This window comes from Scardinius erythrophthalmus (assembly GCF_964197995.2).
Source record: "Scardinius erythrophthalmus genome assembly, chromosome: 4".
In the NCBI taxonomy this organism is placed as follows: domain Eukaryota; kingdom Metazoa; phylum Chordata; class Actinopteri; order Cypriniformes; family Leuciscidae; genus Scardinius; species Scardinius erythrophthalmus.
In genome coordinates, this window is record NC_138224.1 from 6439995 (window position 1) to 6457988 (window position 17994).

The 17994-nt window shown below is 37.6% G+C and overlaps 3 protein-coding genes across 6 annotated transcripts in view; 2 read left to right on the forward strand and 1 right to left on the reverse strand.

Moving 5' to 3' along the window:
* Positions 1 to 4242, forward strand: part of srgap1b (SLIT-ROBO Rho GTPase activating protein 1b) — a 35963-nt gene extending 31721 nt beyond the window's left edge. For both annotated transcript variants that reach the window (XM_081363053.1, XM_081363054.1), the window contains exons 20-22: positions 317 to 451; positions 539 to 899; positions 1971 to 4242. In XM_081363053.1, the coding sequence (XP_081219179.1) occupies positions 317 to 451; positions 539 to 899; positions 1971 to 2387 (913 nt within the window). In that variant the 3' untranslated portion in view covers positions 2388 to 4242. The remainder of the gene's footprint in view (positions 1 to 316; positions 452 to 538; positions 900 to 1970) is intronic.
* A 1935-nt stretch (positions 4243 to 6177) lies between these two features.
* Positions 6178 to 14864, reverse strand: kics2 (KICSTOR subunit 2). The gene is made up of 3 exons (XM_081364012.1): positions 14378 to 14864; positions 11934 to 12222; positions 6178 to 7463 (listed from the first exon to the last, which is right to left on the reverse strand). Exons 1-3 carry the CDS (start codon positions 14616 to 14618, stop codon positions 6644 to 6646), a joined length of 1350 nt encoding a protein of 449 aa, XP_081220138.1. The 5' UTR covers positions 14619 to 14864; the 3' UTR covers positions 6178 to 6643.
* A 504-nt stretch (positions 14865 to 15368) lies between these two features.
* ipo8 (importin 8) overlaps positions 15369 to 17994 on the forward strand; it is a gene marked incomplete at its 3' end in the record, with an annotated part of 19378 nt that continues 16752 nt past the window's right edge. For 2 of the 3 annotated variants that reach the window (XM_081364014.1, XM_081364013.1), the window contains exons 1-4: positions 15467 to 15669; positions 17391 to 17472; positions 17667 to 17823; positions 17910 to 17994. The exon at positions 17910 to 17994 is cut by the window's right edge and continues 74 nt beyond it. In XM_081364014.1, the coding sequence (XP_081220140.1) occupies positions 15586 to 15669; positions 17391 to 17472; positions 17667 to 17823; positions 17910 to 17994 (408 nt within the window). In that variant the 5' untranslated portion in view covers positions 15467 to 15585. Of the gene's footprint in view, positions 15670 to 17390; positions 17473 to 17666; positions 17824 to 17909 lie in introns of all 3 variants that reach the window. The other variant, XM_081364015.1, reaches the window with a different exon arrangement.

A 17994-nucleotide genomic window follows, 5' to 3' on the forward strand; every position in this document is an offset into this window, starting at 1 on the left:
TATATTTTACTTGATTTTACATTTACTTTTATTTTACATATTTACGTATTTTATTTTATTAACAGTAGTGACTAATTATTTCTTCTTGTTACTGCTGCATGGTGACTACAGTTAATATTTACCACATTTTTATTGTAGTAACAATAACTGTAATTGTATTTTTATCATGGTAATTTTATTATATGAAGTTTGTTCTGTTCTGTTTATAACAAAAATGGCTTGAATTTCCTAACTGAACTAAAAGAAATTATGACCAAACGATCAAGCTTGATCTTAAGGTGGATGGATGGATAAACTTGTGAATGGCATATTTCAGGGATGAGGGCATGTCAGACACTCTGAGCCAGAAAGCAGACAGTGAGCTCAGCACCACACCTTCAGATGAAGTGAGCTCCAGGCGATCGTTGACGTCCCCTACTGAACCAAGAATCCCTGAGACCTTCATCAGCCGGTGAGCACACACACACACTTGCCCTCTGTCTCCCAGTAACTTTTCTCCTTGTATTCCACTTTATTACGTCCTCTTCCCTCTCTTCAGACACCGGAAGCGGACGGAAGCCCTCCTGCGCCGCGTCCCTGGTCGCCTAAGCGACGGTCACTGCCATGGCAATGGGCTGGAACGCAGCTCGCCCCCTGTAACGGTGACCGTAACGGGGCATTTCAGCCCGCGGGAGCTGTTACGCGGGAACAGCTGCGCCCTGGACAGTCCTGAGCACCACAGACGCACAGGACACAACGCCAACTCCAACGGCAACGTCACTGCCAGCATCAGCAGACACGAGTCTCTGCGCAGGGAGAGAGAACGAGAGAGTCCTCCGATACGCCAGTCACCCTCCGCGCTGCATTGTGGGATACCTATTCAACGCTCCCAGACGCTGAACCCACACACGATGGCACAGGTTTGTTTATGAACAGTCATGAAAATGGGGGACTCTCACAAAAACATGTCATTATCAAAATTAGAAGGGAAAAAAGTATGTTATTTTTTTGCATATTCAAATTTATACCTCTCTGTAGATTTTTTGGGATAAATTAAGATTTATTGCATTGACATTATTTTTGACAATTTCCACTTAAATTCTTGAATTTAATTATTAAATCATAACTAAATTTGTGGTCATTTTGGAAAAAGATTATATTTTTAAATATTTGATTTAATAAAATGAATAATCAGTGACCATAATAAATAATGATAAATTATATTAGATATATATTAGATAGAAAATAAAGATATTATATTCAGATATTATTATATACATTGCGTGTATATATATATACACACACAGTAATATAAATTATGATGAATTATTAGATATTATAATATCTGTATATAAATTAGATTTCATTATTTGTGTATCAAATGTAGTCAATTTATATTCAATAAAAAAATACTAATCAGTGAAGTGACAATATAATAATGTCAAAAATGCTTCTATATATTATATTTATAATTTATAATATTTATATTTTATATAAATTAGATTAGATTTCAATAATTGTGTATTAAATGTATAGTCAATTTATTTTATTCAAAAATATATATAATATATATAATTTGTTAAAAGTTGATTAATAAAATTAATTGGCAAATTAATTAACAGTGATATAAATTGATAAATGATTAGATATTATAATATCTATATATAAATTGTTTATATTTCATTAAATAATAAAATTAATAATCAGTGAAGTGACAATATAATAATGTTAAAAAATATTTTTTATATCTTATAATATATTTATATATTAGATATTAATTTCTATAGTATTTATTGGGAAAAAAAAGTGTGATCCTAAAAATAGGATTTATGTTCTCTGTTTCTTACTTGTTTCCCTTGGATTTAAATGATGACCCGGATATGTCCATGACACGTTTCATGAGATTCACCCAAATCCACACTCACGCACGCTCAATTGACCCAACGAGTCGTTACAGTAATACCCGTACAGTTAACGCTCTCTCTCTCCAGGACATAGAGGAAACTATGAGTCTGGCCTTGAATGAGCTGCGTGAGCTGGAAAGGCAGAACGGGAAGACCGCGGCTCCTGACCTGGTGCTGGACACCCTGGAGCAGGTGAAGAGCAGCCCGTCCTGCCCGTCCGGCTCCACCCCCTCCAGCTTATCCAGCCCGTCAGATTCCCCGAGCCCCCTCAGCCCTATCAGCCCCCTTCCGCCTCTCCCTCCACTGCCCGGCCCCTCGTCCCGCCGCTCCAACGACCCCGTGGCCTCCTTCAAGCCCATCGCCTCGCCCCGCATGGGAGTGACGCTGCGCCCACCCGCCCTACGCCCCAAACCGCCCATTCTCCCCAAAGCCAACCCTCCGCCTTCCCAGCAGCCCCAGAATGCGCCTCCGGGCCTCGGCGGCGACAAATCGGGAACTATGTGAGTCAATGGGTCCAACCGAAGGAAACAGGGTTTAAGACTTGACGATTGCTTGAAGAACGTAAACAGGGTTAATCTCTTAATAATGACATGATTGTACGGCCGATAGCTAGTTTACACGCAGAACGGTCTGATAGCATTAGTCTATGATATTATATCCATAAATGTGTTGTCAGGGTGGTGTGTGTGTGTGTGTGTGTGTGTATTCTCAAAGTGAATAGGACTTTATCGTGTCTGTGTGTAGATACATTTATGAGGAACCCATTCAGAGACAGCGGAGAGAGACTGGCTGTACAGGAAGTACCGTTGTTGTTTCATTGGGAAATGTCGTTCCATTGAGTTGGTGCAATGCATTTTGAGTGCTTTGATTTGTTAGGCCTTATGTCACAAGAGGGATGTGTTCGCTCCGTCGAGAACGCCATTTTTATAAGTTGCTGCTGCTTCCTTTGATGCTTCGATTCGAGTTACAGGACTACCGGTGCCTCTTGGGAAAATGGTTATTTCACTTGTTGGAAGTTGATGGGGAATGTAATTTAGGTTTTTTGTTCTGTTTTTCGAGCCACGCACCTAGCCTTTCCCGCAAGGAACGAGGCGACTGAAGAACACAGAATGTATTTCCGTGAATGTTCCACTTTTGTTTCTTTTTTCACTCGAAAAATACCACACTAAGCCTTGATCACCAGATAAACCTCCCCCTTTACCGTGGAAACCAAACCCTGAAGCCTGATTGGACGACGTGGGAGGGACGAAACTGGTAACATTCCGAGGGCATACGTGAACTAAGCTTTAATGAAATATCCTGCTGAACATGCAAAAGAGATTTGATTGTATCCGGGGAGGTTTGCGGCGACTTCTTTCGCCAGGTCTTGCCCTCCCTCAGCTCGTCCGAGTACAATTTCCACTGCTGCTCCTCTGACGGACCATAATGGTGTTCGATCCTCGATTTTCAACGTCCCCTGTGCTTCCAGTGTACGTGTGTTTGTACGATATCGTCAACGGCAGACTTTGGAGCACACTAACCATACATGGCTCTCCTGTGTGTGTGTGTATGTGGGGGGTTTTGCATGATGAATCGTGGTTAGAGTAGTGCAGAGTACTCTATTGATGGATAATTCATGCTTGTACATGGCAACTTAAGTGTTTGAGTGTGTGTGTGTGTGTGTGTGTGAAAGAGAGTTAGAAAGAGTGCACTGCACTTGTAGACAAGATATGTATGTGTGTGAGTGTGAGTGTGTGTGAACGAGGGTGTTTAGTCTGGTGTGTAAATATGCATGAAGGTGAGGTGAGCTGTTTTACGATATGAATGGCCTTGGTTCACTTTTTATACACTAACAATGATTGTTTTTCCACTTTTTTTGACTGCTGCTCTTACGTTTTTCTACCAGTTCTAATTTTTTACCTACGAGGATTTATTTCTTACTGGTGCTCTTTCATACGACCACGTCCACTTGTCGCCGTATCCAACGCCCACCTTTTATCCTTTTACAAGCGATGTGCAATATCTGAGGCCATCGCCCCACCCTCCCACACACACACAAGCACACACACACACTGTGTTCACATGAAAGTGCCTTTCAGGATGCATGTTGAATGCAGGAGCCTGGTCTGCCAAGGGTGTGTGCTCCCGTCGCTCTCTGAAGAGTCGTTCCCCAAGTTAAATAATAACAATAATAACGTTAGAGCTCTTTCCAGATATTTAATAACCTAAATGAATAATAAATATGTACATTTAATCCATTGTGATGTCGCACTTTCATGTATAGGACTGTATTGGCATGTAGCATTAAATCATGTTCCAGTGCATTTTAAAATGTGTCGAAACTGAATGTCTTTGAAATAAAGGAAAGTTGATATGTCTCAAAAATGGCGTGTTGTACTTTATTTTATTTTTTGTTGATATATTTCAGTTTGCAGTGCTGGAATGATATAATAAAACGTAATGGTGAGTAAAGATGGTCTACGATATTTAAAGGGATAATGCACACAAAAATATCATTCTTATACCAAATGAATTGTAAATTTTGGTTGAACTTTATTTTGAATGTCCACTTTAGACATTCTAACTATAACTTTGCAACTACATATCAAATAACTCTCATTAATTTGGAACTACATGTCAACTCATTCTTATTAAAGTATTAGTAGATAGTTAGGGTTAATAAAATAAGTTGACTTGTACTTGCAAAGTTACCTATAATCCTTGTTGGGAGTTATGTAATCAGATTACTTTTTTCAAGTAACTAGTTAAGTAACGCATTACTTTTAAATTTACCTTTTCAAAAGTAATGCAAGTTACCTTGTTTTCCCATTTATTAACTGACAGCTCTCCTGTCCCCATGTTGAGAGAAATCAGGAGTAAGTTTTAGACTAAATGTAAGCATGCATTTATTTATTTGCAGATTCAGTATTTCTCTAAATAAATAAAAACAGTGAAAAGCAAATACAGGTTATTTTCATTTTTGGTGTGAAAGGGCCTTTACATTTGCCAAAAATATAATTTTTGCTGTTGTTGTTATTAAAAAACAAATAAGCAAGGCCAGCGCAGATAACGCAAAAGTAACACAATGCATTACTTTCCATAAAAAGTAACCAAGTATCGCAATTAGTTACTTTTTTAGGGAGTAAAGCAATACTGAAATGCATTACTTTAAAAAGTAACTTTCCCAAACACTGCCTGTAATCAGTAAAATGCCTATTGGAGAGCATCAAAATAAAGTGTTAGCAGATATTAATCAGACAGTTTACTACTATAATCAATGATTGGTTGACATGTAGTTGCAAAGTTACTTCTAGTTAGTAGAACGTCTAAAGTCGAATTTCAAAATGCTCTTTTTTACATGTAAAAGATTTTTGAGTGAACTATACTTTTAATGTCCCTCAATTTTCCTTGGAATGTTAGAATCCATCTGCAAGAATCCATGTCCTTTACACATGTGCACTAATAATAACCTATGCTTTTATTTCAGTCTTGCTGTTAAAAATGTAGGAAGATTCAAGGATCCTTTTATGGCTCACGCAGAAGTGCATAAGTGGTGGACACAGTCTCTGCCTTTTAGCATCATTTCCCATCATGCACCTTGACTTGGCTGATGCTGAAGTGGAGGTAAAATGATAATATAACAGGATCCAAAAGTCTGAGATCACTAGTGAAAATGTTGTTTTATATTATTATAATTTAACATTACTACTATTTAATGTGAATATCATTATGTTTAAGTATTTGGTTTATCTCTCTTTTGCTTTAGCTGCACGAACTCCACAATTTTGTGTAAAACCTGATGATCGTGTTCTCAAGCATGATTTAAGATGATCCGAGCATCTTGAGCTTGATCTGTCTATAAGGTCACATGATTAAGGTCACACATTTACTTATTTAAATGAATATGAAATATTTCAGCAACAAGACACCAATCAAATAACAACATTTCTTTGTTAATTTTAAATTTGATTTTGAGTCCAGATTTTCTGGTTCAGTCTCAGACTTTTTGACACCACTGTGGTTTCCGATTTGTGGATGGGATCTGTTTTCTCTGTCTTGTGTTATGGGTATACGGCTATCAATCTTTAATGTTTTGATTTATATTAATCTTCATTTTTCAAATGCAAGGTGGTACATCCTTTCTGTTGTCCTTGAGCACAGACGTCAACTCTCATATGTATAGCTGTGACCTATGTGTTTCATTGGATTTGCAGTGAACCATAGCAGGAAAATAATGAATTTTCCAGCCGGACGATGACCTATTAAAAAGCAACCAGGAATTCATTATAAAAAAAAAAAGGTCAAAAGTGTCAGTGAAGATTCACAACTAAATTTAAGTCAGTACAGTTAGTATGATACACAATTCTAAACTTTATTTCAGAAGTGAAAATGTACAGGAGGAGAAAACAGTCAAAACATTAAAACCAAAGGCTTAGCTATTAAAATATGTCACACATAGCAAATTAACATTAAAAGGGAAATCAAAATTCTTTGCAATAGGTCCCTTTAATATTCAGTAAAGCAAGTCCAATTGCTAAGCCAGAACACTCATTTGCGAGCACATTAAAAAAAAGACAAATGTTCACAGCTGTGATATTCGTCTTTGGTCTGAAAGTGTTTGAATCATGAAGCGTTTGGACCTCTTTAATAATTGTTCAAAAGGAAAAGGATAAAATGGTTTCAGCAGCAGAGTGAATAAAAGAGTATTGGCAACTGATATTGACCTGAAACATCCTTTTAAAATAAACTATGTTTGGGTTGAAAATAGTACATGATGAAGTTCATCCCTTGGAGCCTGGTTTGAGTGTAGTGAAGGGTTTGGAGTTCCTCAGCGATCCCGTCAGCTCCTGCAGGAATGCCACGATGTGCGAGTCCCTCTCTGACTTCCTCCCGTCGAAGATCACCACCACGGTGAAGTGCGGCTCGGGTCGCGTGAGGAAGTAAGTGCTCTGGACTTTATCGTCGTAAAAGTGGACCACCTTATCCAGAGCGTTGAGCTCCGTGGCGCGGTCGCTCATGATCATGATGACGTTGGGCCAGTGCGTGACCGGCCTTTCTCCGCCGGGAAGCGACACGACGGCCGGAAACTGGTCCACGCCTTTGGGGGCTTCACGGTACGAGTGCGGATGGTGGTATCCGTGTCCCTGGAAGCTCTCGGAGCCACGGTTGTCGAAGACCAAGGAGACGTTCGAAGCGTCGTGCTTGCGAATAAAGCCAGAGATCTTGCCGAAGTAATCGAGGGATGTGCGAGCCGTCAGGGTTTTCATTTCGGACTGTGACGTCTGCCGGCTAAGAGCCTCATGGAAGTAGAAACTAAACTTGGCTAGGAGTGTCGCTTGAAGGCGCTGCAACCACAGATAGAGGTGCGGCGGCTGCACGGCCTTCTGGGATTGGCCCCCGAAGAGGTGCTTCCTGGTCTCTCGTTGGCGTTCGAACACCTGCCCCCATGCCTGCAGTTTGGAATGGGCGCCGTGCAGGTTCAGCAGAGACGGAAGGAAATGCCACTCGGAGATCTGCGCCTGGCATCGCAGGAGCTGAGTCAACACGTCCACCTCCACCTGGAAGCTGTTCTCCAGACGGCTCAGGATTGGATGGTGGAATCTGAAAGAAATGAAATGGCCATCAGGGATTACAGATATAACCTCCCGTGAATTATACGGCTGTGCAATATATTTTGAAGTAAAATCAATACCACTGGTAATATGTTGGTAACTGGTCAGTTTACGGCACCCATTGACTTGATCAATGGCTACCGTCAACAGGTTACCAACATTCTTTAAAATATCTTGTGTTCAACAGAAGAAAGAAACTCAGACAGGTTTGAAACAACGTTTATTTTTGGGTGAACAATCGCCTTGCAAAGGCTAACTAATTCGTTGCCAGTTTCAGAGAGAAGCGTGGCACTGTGTTCATTTATACACCGTAAAAAAAGTATTTTTGTGAAGTGTTTTACAAGAAAAAACTGTTGTAATAACTATAATTACGAGATGACAACCCGTGACATTCTACACGTGAGCTGTTCACATCCTCAGACACGGAATTATGCGTTTCTATAGGCCTTATGTAGCCCCGCCCCTTTTCAGCGCTGCGCTCATGGTCTGTCTTCCCGGTTTGTATTTCCACAGTATGAAGGTAAGACCTAACGGATTTATGAATGAACAACTCGTTTTAAACTCTTCCCGGTCTACTGACGTTTGATATGACATCCACTTCAAACATTACAATGCTCATGATAACTTTCCTCGACTCTACAGTAAGTAAATCCACGTCACCTGCTAATTACTCTTCAACAGCGATGCCATACAGGTGAAACTCTAAAAATCTGAATATCGTGCAAAAGTTCATTTATTTCAGTAATTCAACTTAAAAGGTGAAACTAATATATAGACTCATTACATGCAAAGTGAGATATTTCAAGCCTTTATTTGTTATAATTTGGATGATTATGGCTTACATCTTATGAAAACCCCAAATTCAAAATCTCAGAAATTTTGAAAATGTTCATAAGCTGTAAGCCATAATCATCAAAATGATGTGCCACGCTTCACTCTGAAACTGGCAGCGCATATATTTGCTGGTAAACCTCCAAAATAAAAGCGCAATTTTTTTAACATTTGAAAAATTAAGACATAAATATTAGTATTTTAATTTTACAGTGTGCTATAAAAATTTACTCAAAACACTATTTTTTATTTATTAAATCCTTTTTTTTTACAGTACAGTTGTTTTATTGTAATTTCTTATTTTTAATATTTTAATTAATAATAAATAACAATACAAATCATTTTATAGATATTGAATGGGTCAAAAACTGTGAATGTGGCTTATGAAAACACTTGTGGACGCCCACATTTTTCAAGTATTTCCCAAATTGTTCAACCATAAAAGGATGGTTTGCACTCAAAAAAAGTAAAATGTTTTTTTTTTTTTTTTTACAATAATTTAAAATTCAAATGCACTCTTCCACAAAATCAACTCATTCAAGAATGATTACTTCAAAAATAGCTAATTAATTCATCTTGAGAATTCTGTATTTTTTCATACCGCAAAATATATCAGAAACACTGAATATCGCATTGTCAGATTTTCCAATATTGTGTAATGGAACTCAATGATGTAAATATGAGACGATGTAAGATGGTGGACGATTGTCAACATCTCTGTAATCCTGCAATCTGTGTGTCCTGTTTGAGCTATCGACGCTGTGCCAGCTTGTTCTCTTTGCTCATTAGCTCTGGAGAAAGTCATGAATACTGCAGGGTGGCATAGAGCTCATTACATCTCCTGCATTCAGCAGCAGCGTGAAATTCTTCACCCCTGACTGATCATTAATTACATGTCTTAGCAGGCAGCCAGAAAGAGAGCATGAGGAAATGACAGAGGGAGAGAAAGAAAATTAAAAATAAAGCTCACAGAAGAATACTTTATATTTCAGTTTAATCCAGAGACGAGCCATTTGTAAACCCTGGTGCAAGGACAAAATCCTGACCGGCCCAACACGGCGACCAATGGTGTGAGTTTGGGGCGGGTCTATCGGTTTGGCCATTCAATGAAAGATCGGGAGTGTTTGAGGAAACCTGTTTGAAAATGATCACTTTTGCAAACATGAATTTGCATTTAATGCTTTTTCTTTGTAGGCCAGCAGTTGAAAGCTGATTTGTCAAGGTCAGCCTCGGCGACCCTCTTAAGCGTCAGGCTGCAGGCAAGAGCTGAATCTCCGCCGAGCCGTCGGCTGACTGATTAATTGATCAGATAACATTTGGGAGATCTTGTCTCTTCTACTCCAGCGATGACTCAACGTTTGGCATCCTTCTTTCCGTGAAGTGCAGAGTTCACCTTGAGCAGTCAGTGGGAGCGCGCTCGGCTTCAGATGTCATTAACCAGGAGCTGGGCTCACGGACTGCTTTATCAAACATCATTTTTGATAGAACAATATGGGCATTTAAAGGTGCGTTTAAGTAGTTTTTCCACTTTAAAAGAAATCATGGGTGAAAAAAAAAATATAGAGAGAGATCTATATATCTATAGATATCTAGAGATCTATGTTTTTTTATACTGTACAAACTTTACTGTATATTCTATCCCTAAACACTAAACCTAACCATTACAGAAAACTTTTTGCATTTTTGAAATTAATTTTTTTTTTTGGTTTTTTAAGCCATTGGGATTTACGAGGACACAGGAACATAAACCATATACACAAGAACATTGTGTGTGTGTTCTTGCATATATGGTTTATGAGGACACACATTCTTTAGATGTCATCATAGTCCAAGACGTAATATTTTTATTTATTTATTTGGCAGATGCTTTTATCAAAAATATTTTTAAATGCACCATTACATCTAGCACATTTTCGAAATTACATTTTTGGCATTTGTTTTAATGATTTATATCAGTTTTCTTTGAAAGTTTATTTTTACTTTACCTTCATTTATTTGAAAATGGGCTTTCATAGTTTTTTTCCCACTACTTTGTTTAGGCTTGGTTTGTAGGGAATTACAAACCTGCGCACATATATTCAAATGCACATAACTATAGAACCAATTCTTAAAGGTCCCGTTCTTCGTGATCCCATGTTTCAAACTTTAGTTAGTGTGTAATGTTGTTGTTAGAGTATAAATAATATCTGTAAAATTATAAAGCTCAAAGTTCAATGCCAAGCCAGATATTTTATTTAACAGAAGTCGCCTACATCGAACGGCTTGTTTGCACTACATCCCTCTACTTCCTTCTTTAATGACGTCACTAGAACAGTTTTTTGACTAACCTCCGCCCACAGGAATACACAAAAAAAGGGGGTGTGGTCTTGTTGCGCTCCCACGGAGAAGAGGAAGAGTTGCGTTTGTAGAGTGTGTTTGTCGCCATGTCGTCGAGATGCTGTTATTTTCATCCCGAGTCAAATCACCTTTGTTTGGCCTTCCCTGAGCGCATGCATCTCCACGTTATGGTAAGAGGCGTGACCTTTCCGGGCAACGTGCGCTAAGCTGCTGTCGAAACACAACACAGGAACCGCTGGCACAATCAGAACTCGTTACGCATTTCTGAAGGAGGGACTTCATAGAACAAGGAAGTCATCAGCCCGTTCTTAGGACAGTGAAAACAGCGGTATACAGATAAGTAAATTGTGTGAAAAATACTGTTCTTTTACACGCGAAACATGAACATGTTATATTGCACACTGTAAACACAATCAAAGCTTCAAAAGCACACGAAAAACGGGACCTTTAATGCGCATGTGAACGCCATCAGCGTTTCTCACAGGTTCGCATTTAAAGTCTGTGTAGAGAGAATGGTGTCGTCTTAGCGGCCCCTAATTTAATAACAAATGATCGTTGCGATGGAAGCGAATCAATCAAAACTAACTTTAGCTGGAAAATAACTTTATTAAAGTTATAACGCTATAAAGCCAAAACAATCTCTGTTACCTTAAATTATACGTTTATCCCTGTAAAGCTGCTTTGAAACAATCTACATTGTTAAAAGCGCTATATAAATGAAGATGACTTGACTTTTCTATTACACATGTATAGAGAAACAAGCGCACAGCCATCTTTAGAATATTGTGGTGAAGTGAATTCAATTTATTTGTTGTAGAGTTAACAAAAGTTATCATGAGCATTTTAATATTTGAAACGGATGTCATATCAAACATCAGTAGACTAGACAGGGAAGAGTTTGAAACGAGCAGTTTATTCATAAATCCGTAAGATCTGACCTTCATGCTGTGGAAATACGAACAGGAAGACAGAACACAACGAGCGCAGAACTGAAAAGGGGCGGGGCTACATAAGATCTATGTAGTGTAAAACCATTTTGTTTTGCTAATAAATTAAAGGTGAATGTGAGCAAGGCAAGCCAAGACTCCCCCTGGAGGTATAGATAACACACTACAGCACAGAGTCCCATGCGCGCACACACACACACAACGATCCTCAATCTAAAATTGAATGTTTCTCAAATAATTTATGAAATAAATATTGATTTAATAATAGTTTCTCAGAATAATGAAACAAAAACAAAGTCATATCGAAGAATCTACAGCACCACACACTACTCTCCGTTTCTCACCTGGAACTGTACTTCTGCAAAATGGTCTCCAGCGTGCTCACGAGCTCCTCAGAGTTCACAGTCTTCTGGCTACCCAGAGAGTGCATCTTCTCGTAGAAGTCTGCGATCTCCACCCTGGCCTGCGTGAAGTGGCACAGCTGCTCGGACAGATGAGACAGGAGGTCCTCCAGGTTGGGAGACGAGCCTCCGGATGTGTGGCGGCCCATGGAGACCACCTTCTTCAGTTCGTTCTGCAGAGACGTATAGATGGTTCTGATGGAATCCTTACGGCTGAAGAATGACTGACCGCCTGCATGACACGCATACATTAATATGATGGCATTAAAACAACACAATGCTGGAGAGTTTCAAGCCAATAACAGACCAAACAGATGGTGATGTATTATGTATGGCTACATGGCGCCATCTGCTGTATTTAAATGATACACCATGGGTTACATTTTGTTTTGTGGCATGTCCAGAAAATATTAGATTAGCCTGATACATGCACATTCCAGTTTTTTTTTTGTACATGTACCAGGGTAATACCACATTTGTGGCATATTCAAAACCAGGACATTACCATGGTTACACTTACTAGGATAATACTATGTCTAAAAAACCACGGTTTTACTATGGCATGTCAAAAAGCATGTTATCCTGGAACAGGCCCGAAAACATGACCTTACATTGATGTTACTGAATGATTAGCATAATAGACGTGTGTAGTGTTAAAATCTGATACATTGAAGCAGATTTCACCACAAAAATGATTTGGTAAATCAAAATTATGACATAAAATTATAATTATGTTTCATGAAAAAGTAAAAAAATATTTCAGAATTATAACTTTTTGTTATAATTACAACCGTCATAATTTTGACTTATGTCATAATTGACATTTTATCTCATATCTTCAAATTGTTTCAATTTCGATTATTATTAATAATAATTCATAATAATTAGGTGATTAGGACTTTTTATCTCATAATTTGGATATTTCGATTTAATCTCTTATTTAATTTTTTAAAATGTCAATTTTGATTATCTAAATTATTACTTTATCTAATCATTTCATTTGTTAGGCTATAATGTAACTTTTTATCTCATAATTTTGACTTTTTATCATAACTTTTGTCACATTATTTAAACTTTTTATAATAATTATTAGGCAACTAGGTCTTATTAATCTCACAATTTAGAATTTTTTATGTAAAATTTTTGATTTAATAATTCTGATTTGGTGTCTTATTTAACTTTGTCAATTTCAATTTTATCTAAATTATTAATTTTCTTATATCTTGTAATTCCAGTTGTCATAATGTTACTTCGTATTTCATACTTCTCATATTTTTTACTTTTTATCATAACTTTTGTCTCATAATTTTGACTTTTATAGTAATAACTAGGTTAGGACTGTCATAATTTTGACTGTTTGTCAATTGACTGTTTCAATTTCGATTATTTCATAATGTAAAATTTTTATGATAATTAGGACTTTTTAATCTCATAATTTATGTCAAAATTACAATTTCATCTAAATTATTTCTTTTTATCTCATAGTTTCATTTGTCATAATGTCACATCTCATAATTTAGACACTTTATGTCATGATTAAAGTACCAAAGCATGTTTTTGTTTTTTCAACTTTTTAATGTCAATTTTGATTATCTAAATTATTAATTTTTCATCTAATAATTTCATTTGTTATAATATTACTTTTTATCTCATAATTTTGACTTATCATAACTTTTGTCTCATAATTTAGACACTTTATGTCATGATTACAATACCAAAGCATGTTTTTGTTTTTTCAACTTTTTAATGTAAATTTTGAATATCTACATTATTACTTTTTATCTAATAATTTCATTTGTTATAATGTCACTTTTTATCTCATAATTTTGACTTTTTATCATAACTTTTGTCTCATAATTTAGACACTTTATGTCATGATTAAAATACCAAAGCATGTTTTTGTTTTTTCAACTTTTTAATGTCAATTTTGATTATCTAAATTATTAATTTTTTATCTAATAATTTCATTTGTTAGGCTATAATGTCACTTCTTATCTCATAGTTTTGACTTTTCATCATAACTTTTGTCACATAATTTAGACATGTTTTGTCATGATTACAATACCAAAGCATGTGTTTGTTTTTTCAACTTTTTAATGTCAAGTTTAATTATCTAAATTATTACTTTTTTATCTGATAATTTCATTTGTTATAATGTGACTTTTTATCTCATAATTTTGCCTTTTTATCATAACTTTTGTTATTTATTATTTCTAATCATTTAGACACTTTACGTCATGATAAAAATACCAAAACATGTTTTGTTTTTACTTCTTATGTGGTGGAAATGGGCTTCCAGAAGCCCTCTCCCACCCACCCCCGGGTAACACCAGAGTATTTTTCATGTAAGGAATAAGGATACAGTATCAGAAGTGCTTCTCTCATACCTAGTTTTTGGCCGAGGAAGGTCATGTTGTGGTAGGCTTTCTCTGCGGCTGCCAGGTGTGCGAGAGCGGCCAGAAGAGACCCCCAGATGGCTCCTGCACTCTTACTGGCGTCCTTCTCCTTCTCCACATAATCCTTCGCCCTGTCAAACCAGAACATCCCGAGCTGTGTGAAGAAGCTCTCGAGCACGGCTCTCTCTTTAGGAACCGGCCGCAGTTCCTCATCGCGCTGCGTGTCACACATGATGACAGGCACAAATCAGCGCACTTGCGCTCGCAGCTGCTGCATATTCACGCGACAGCGTTATTTAATGAGCGCTAAAACTGTTCGACGCGCGCGTTATGTTGTGTCCGACAGTCGCGGTCGCTAGAAAAGACCATAACAAACCACACCAACGAGTTTGAATGACTCGGATCGTTTTCTGCAGGTAAAATGCACATTCTTAGTGCTAAACGCCACCATGACACTTTTCAACGACAACACTACGGCAAGCCAAAGGAGACAAATACGTCTGTATATGAAACGCGAATCATACAAAAGCAAAATGCAGAAAAATCAGCTATTTAAAATGCCATTTTATTTAAATATAATATATTTGAACATATCTCTATATCCGTCCATTAAACCTTATTATATTGCAAAGACTATTCAGACGATTCAGACCATTTCAATTTATATTTATAAACGAGTGTGTGTGTGTGTGTGTGTGTGTGTGTGTGTGTGTGTGTGTGTGTGTGTTATATATATATATATATATATATATATATATATATATATATATATATATATATATATATATATACACAGTATATATATATATATATATATATATACATATATATGTATTGTGAATAGTGGCACAATCTATATATATATACATTTTGAATAGTGCACAATCTCTCCCATTTTAAATGTTCGTTTTTACTCCACAAACTCTACAAATTTTCATTTGACATATATTTTATATATTCATATATTTTACAGTCATGGTTTAGGTATGGTGAGGTCCCTTTCATTTTTCGTGTGATCAGCGGTTGTCATGCCAGCCTCTGCCGTAAACGTTTTGCTTCGGCTTTGTTCTTTGCGACGATGACAGTCGCTTGACGGCAGACTGGGGCAGGGCTGCCTGTATGATCCGAGACGTCTGATCGTCCGCGCATCTGTCCGATAGTTCAAAGTTTATCCAAATTAATCAATCGAATCGGGCCTAATGGATCCCAATCGAATCATACAGGCTCTGAAGGGCACCATAGACCCGAATCTCAGGCTAGCGGCTGAGAATGAACTCAACCAGGTCAGTGAACCATCTGGAGAAGTTTCTTTGGGAAGCAGAAGCACCAAAAGACCAGAGATGCCTTTAGTGAATATGCGGTTGTAGGGCCTGATTTTAATGCATACGACAGGATAATGCTTAATCTGTCTGATTGACTCACTATTTATTCTTTGCTGATATTTAGATGATTGATTTTGTATGTATTGGTTTGCAAACTACTTCCAATGCATCGATGGCATCAGTGTGCAACAATAGATAGAGATGCGGTCCTCTTCTGACAACCAGTCCTTATGGACTAAATTATAGTGATATTTGTGTCCTGTGCCTTTTTTTTTTTTTTTTTAAGATCTGATCTGTTTTTTTGCAAAAGAGTAGTAGTCCCATAATACCCCTATGAATGATGTGGAATGTGCACTACAGAATTTTTAGTCTGATGTTGTAATGCGATATGACATTTTTTTATTGTGTCCTGATTCTGCTGCATGCAAATCACCATTGCTACAGACCACTGATGCAATACTGTGCAATTCACACTCTGAAAGCGCTCTATATACAGTCAGTTCTCTTCCAGATGAACTTGTATGTGTGTTTGAGAGAGCTGATTTTTTTTTTTAAAGATTCAGTGTAAATAGTTATATTCATTTCATCACATTTGATACCCGGTTCTTCGTTATAGAGAGTATAGCCTTTTTAAAGTCAACATGAAATCAAAATGAACAATTCTTAATTTGATAGGTTAAATAATTTATCCGTGCAGATCATTTTTAAATTCATGTGTACTCATAATCTGTATAAAAAAACCTATCCTTACCTCTTGCAACCAAATCTCTTCTCTTCTCTGATGACGTGTTTACTGGCGTGAGGGCAAGACAACCTGTCACTCACATAAGATCGACCAATAGCAAACCACAACCATCCAAACAACAGCATTGGCCCAAGAATAGAGCCTTGAGGTCCTCCACAAGAAAGGGATGCCGACAGGCCAAGTCTCTAAGGCGGACAGAAACTTTCTGTCAGATAGATAAGACCTAAACCACTCCAGAGCAATGCATTTGATGTCAACACAGAGGCCCAACATAGAGATCGATATATTGTGATCAGTGGTGTCAAATGCAGCTCTGAGGGCTAAAAGCATATAATAAGAGTAAGACTAATAAGAGGTCATTAAAAACGTGTTTCTGTACAAGGAAGGGCTTTAAAACCAGACTGAAATACCTCTAAAGCTACATGTGATTGCAGCAGACACTGGTGTCAGCTTGCTCAATTAAAATAATATATATTTTGTATAAAATAAAATAAAATGTTTAGTTCAGCACATTTGCTTTACAGTAAACGTAAACTTCTGTCTTTTTCACACTTATTTTTTTTAAGCTGCTTTCTCTTCAGTAATCTGCTAAGTGGCTTCTTCAAAAAGAGACCATCCTTATTCCAAAGAATGAATTACAACCATTTAAGTTCAGATCTATGCTTAAAAAAGGGACAGTTAACAGGTTAATGATCTTCGCTCTGTGAGCTATTTCAGTGGTTCTGACTTGAATGATTAGATACTGGTAGCATGAAACCATCAATCTTGCATGATAATTTGAATCTAAATTGGGCCGTGACTCTCTGTTTTCAGTTGAGAACCACTGAGAACACACCAACACACCATTAAAGATAAATCAGTCAGGATTGCAGATTGATTTTGTTTACAAAAATCAAACTCGTCAACCTCATGATTTTATATATTGGTTTGTTTTCAGTCCTACAAGATCATCAACTTCGCCCCAACTCTGCTGCAGATCATCGTGTCGGAGCAGGTGGAGTTTCCCGTGCGACAGGCCGGTAAGAGCTCTTCTCTTTTACCATAGTGCTGTGATGCTTTTTGAACCAGAAGAAAATACTGATCAATCAAGCTGAGTGAGTCTGATTCAGTCAGATCGTACCCAACTGGATGAGTCTGGGATGAGATTTTTCCCTTTGGATATTGTGCATTCTGATTGGATGGAATGGCCAGTAACATCATATTCTTCCTCTAGCTGCCATCTACCTGAAGAACATGGTGAGCCAGTACTGGCAGGACCGAGAGCCCACGCTGGGGGAAGTGGTGTTTCCCTTCAACATCCATGAAAACGACCGTGGACAGATCCGAGAAAACATGGTGGAGGCCATTATTCGCTGTCCGGAGTCCATACGGTGAGTCCGTCGGGCGACTAAGACATTGCTTAAGAATTACAGGCTTTAAAACTTGAAACAGATTTTTTGTTGTTGTTGTTTGACAGGGCTCAGCTGACAGTATGTTTGCGTGCCATAATAAAACACGATTTTCCTGGACGGTGGACGGGCGTAGTGGACAAGATTAACCTG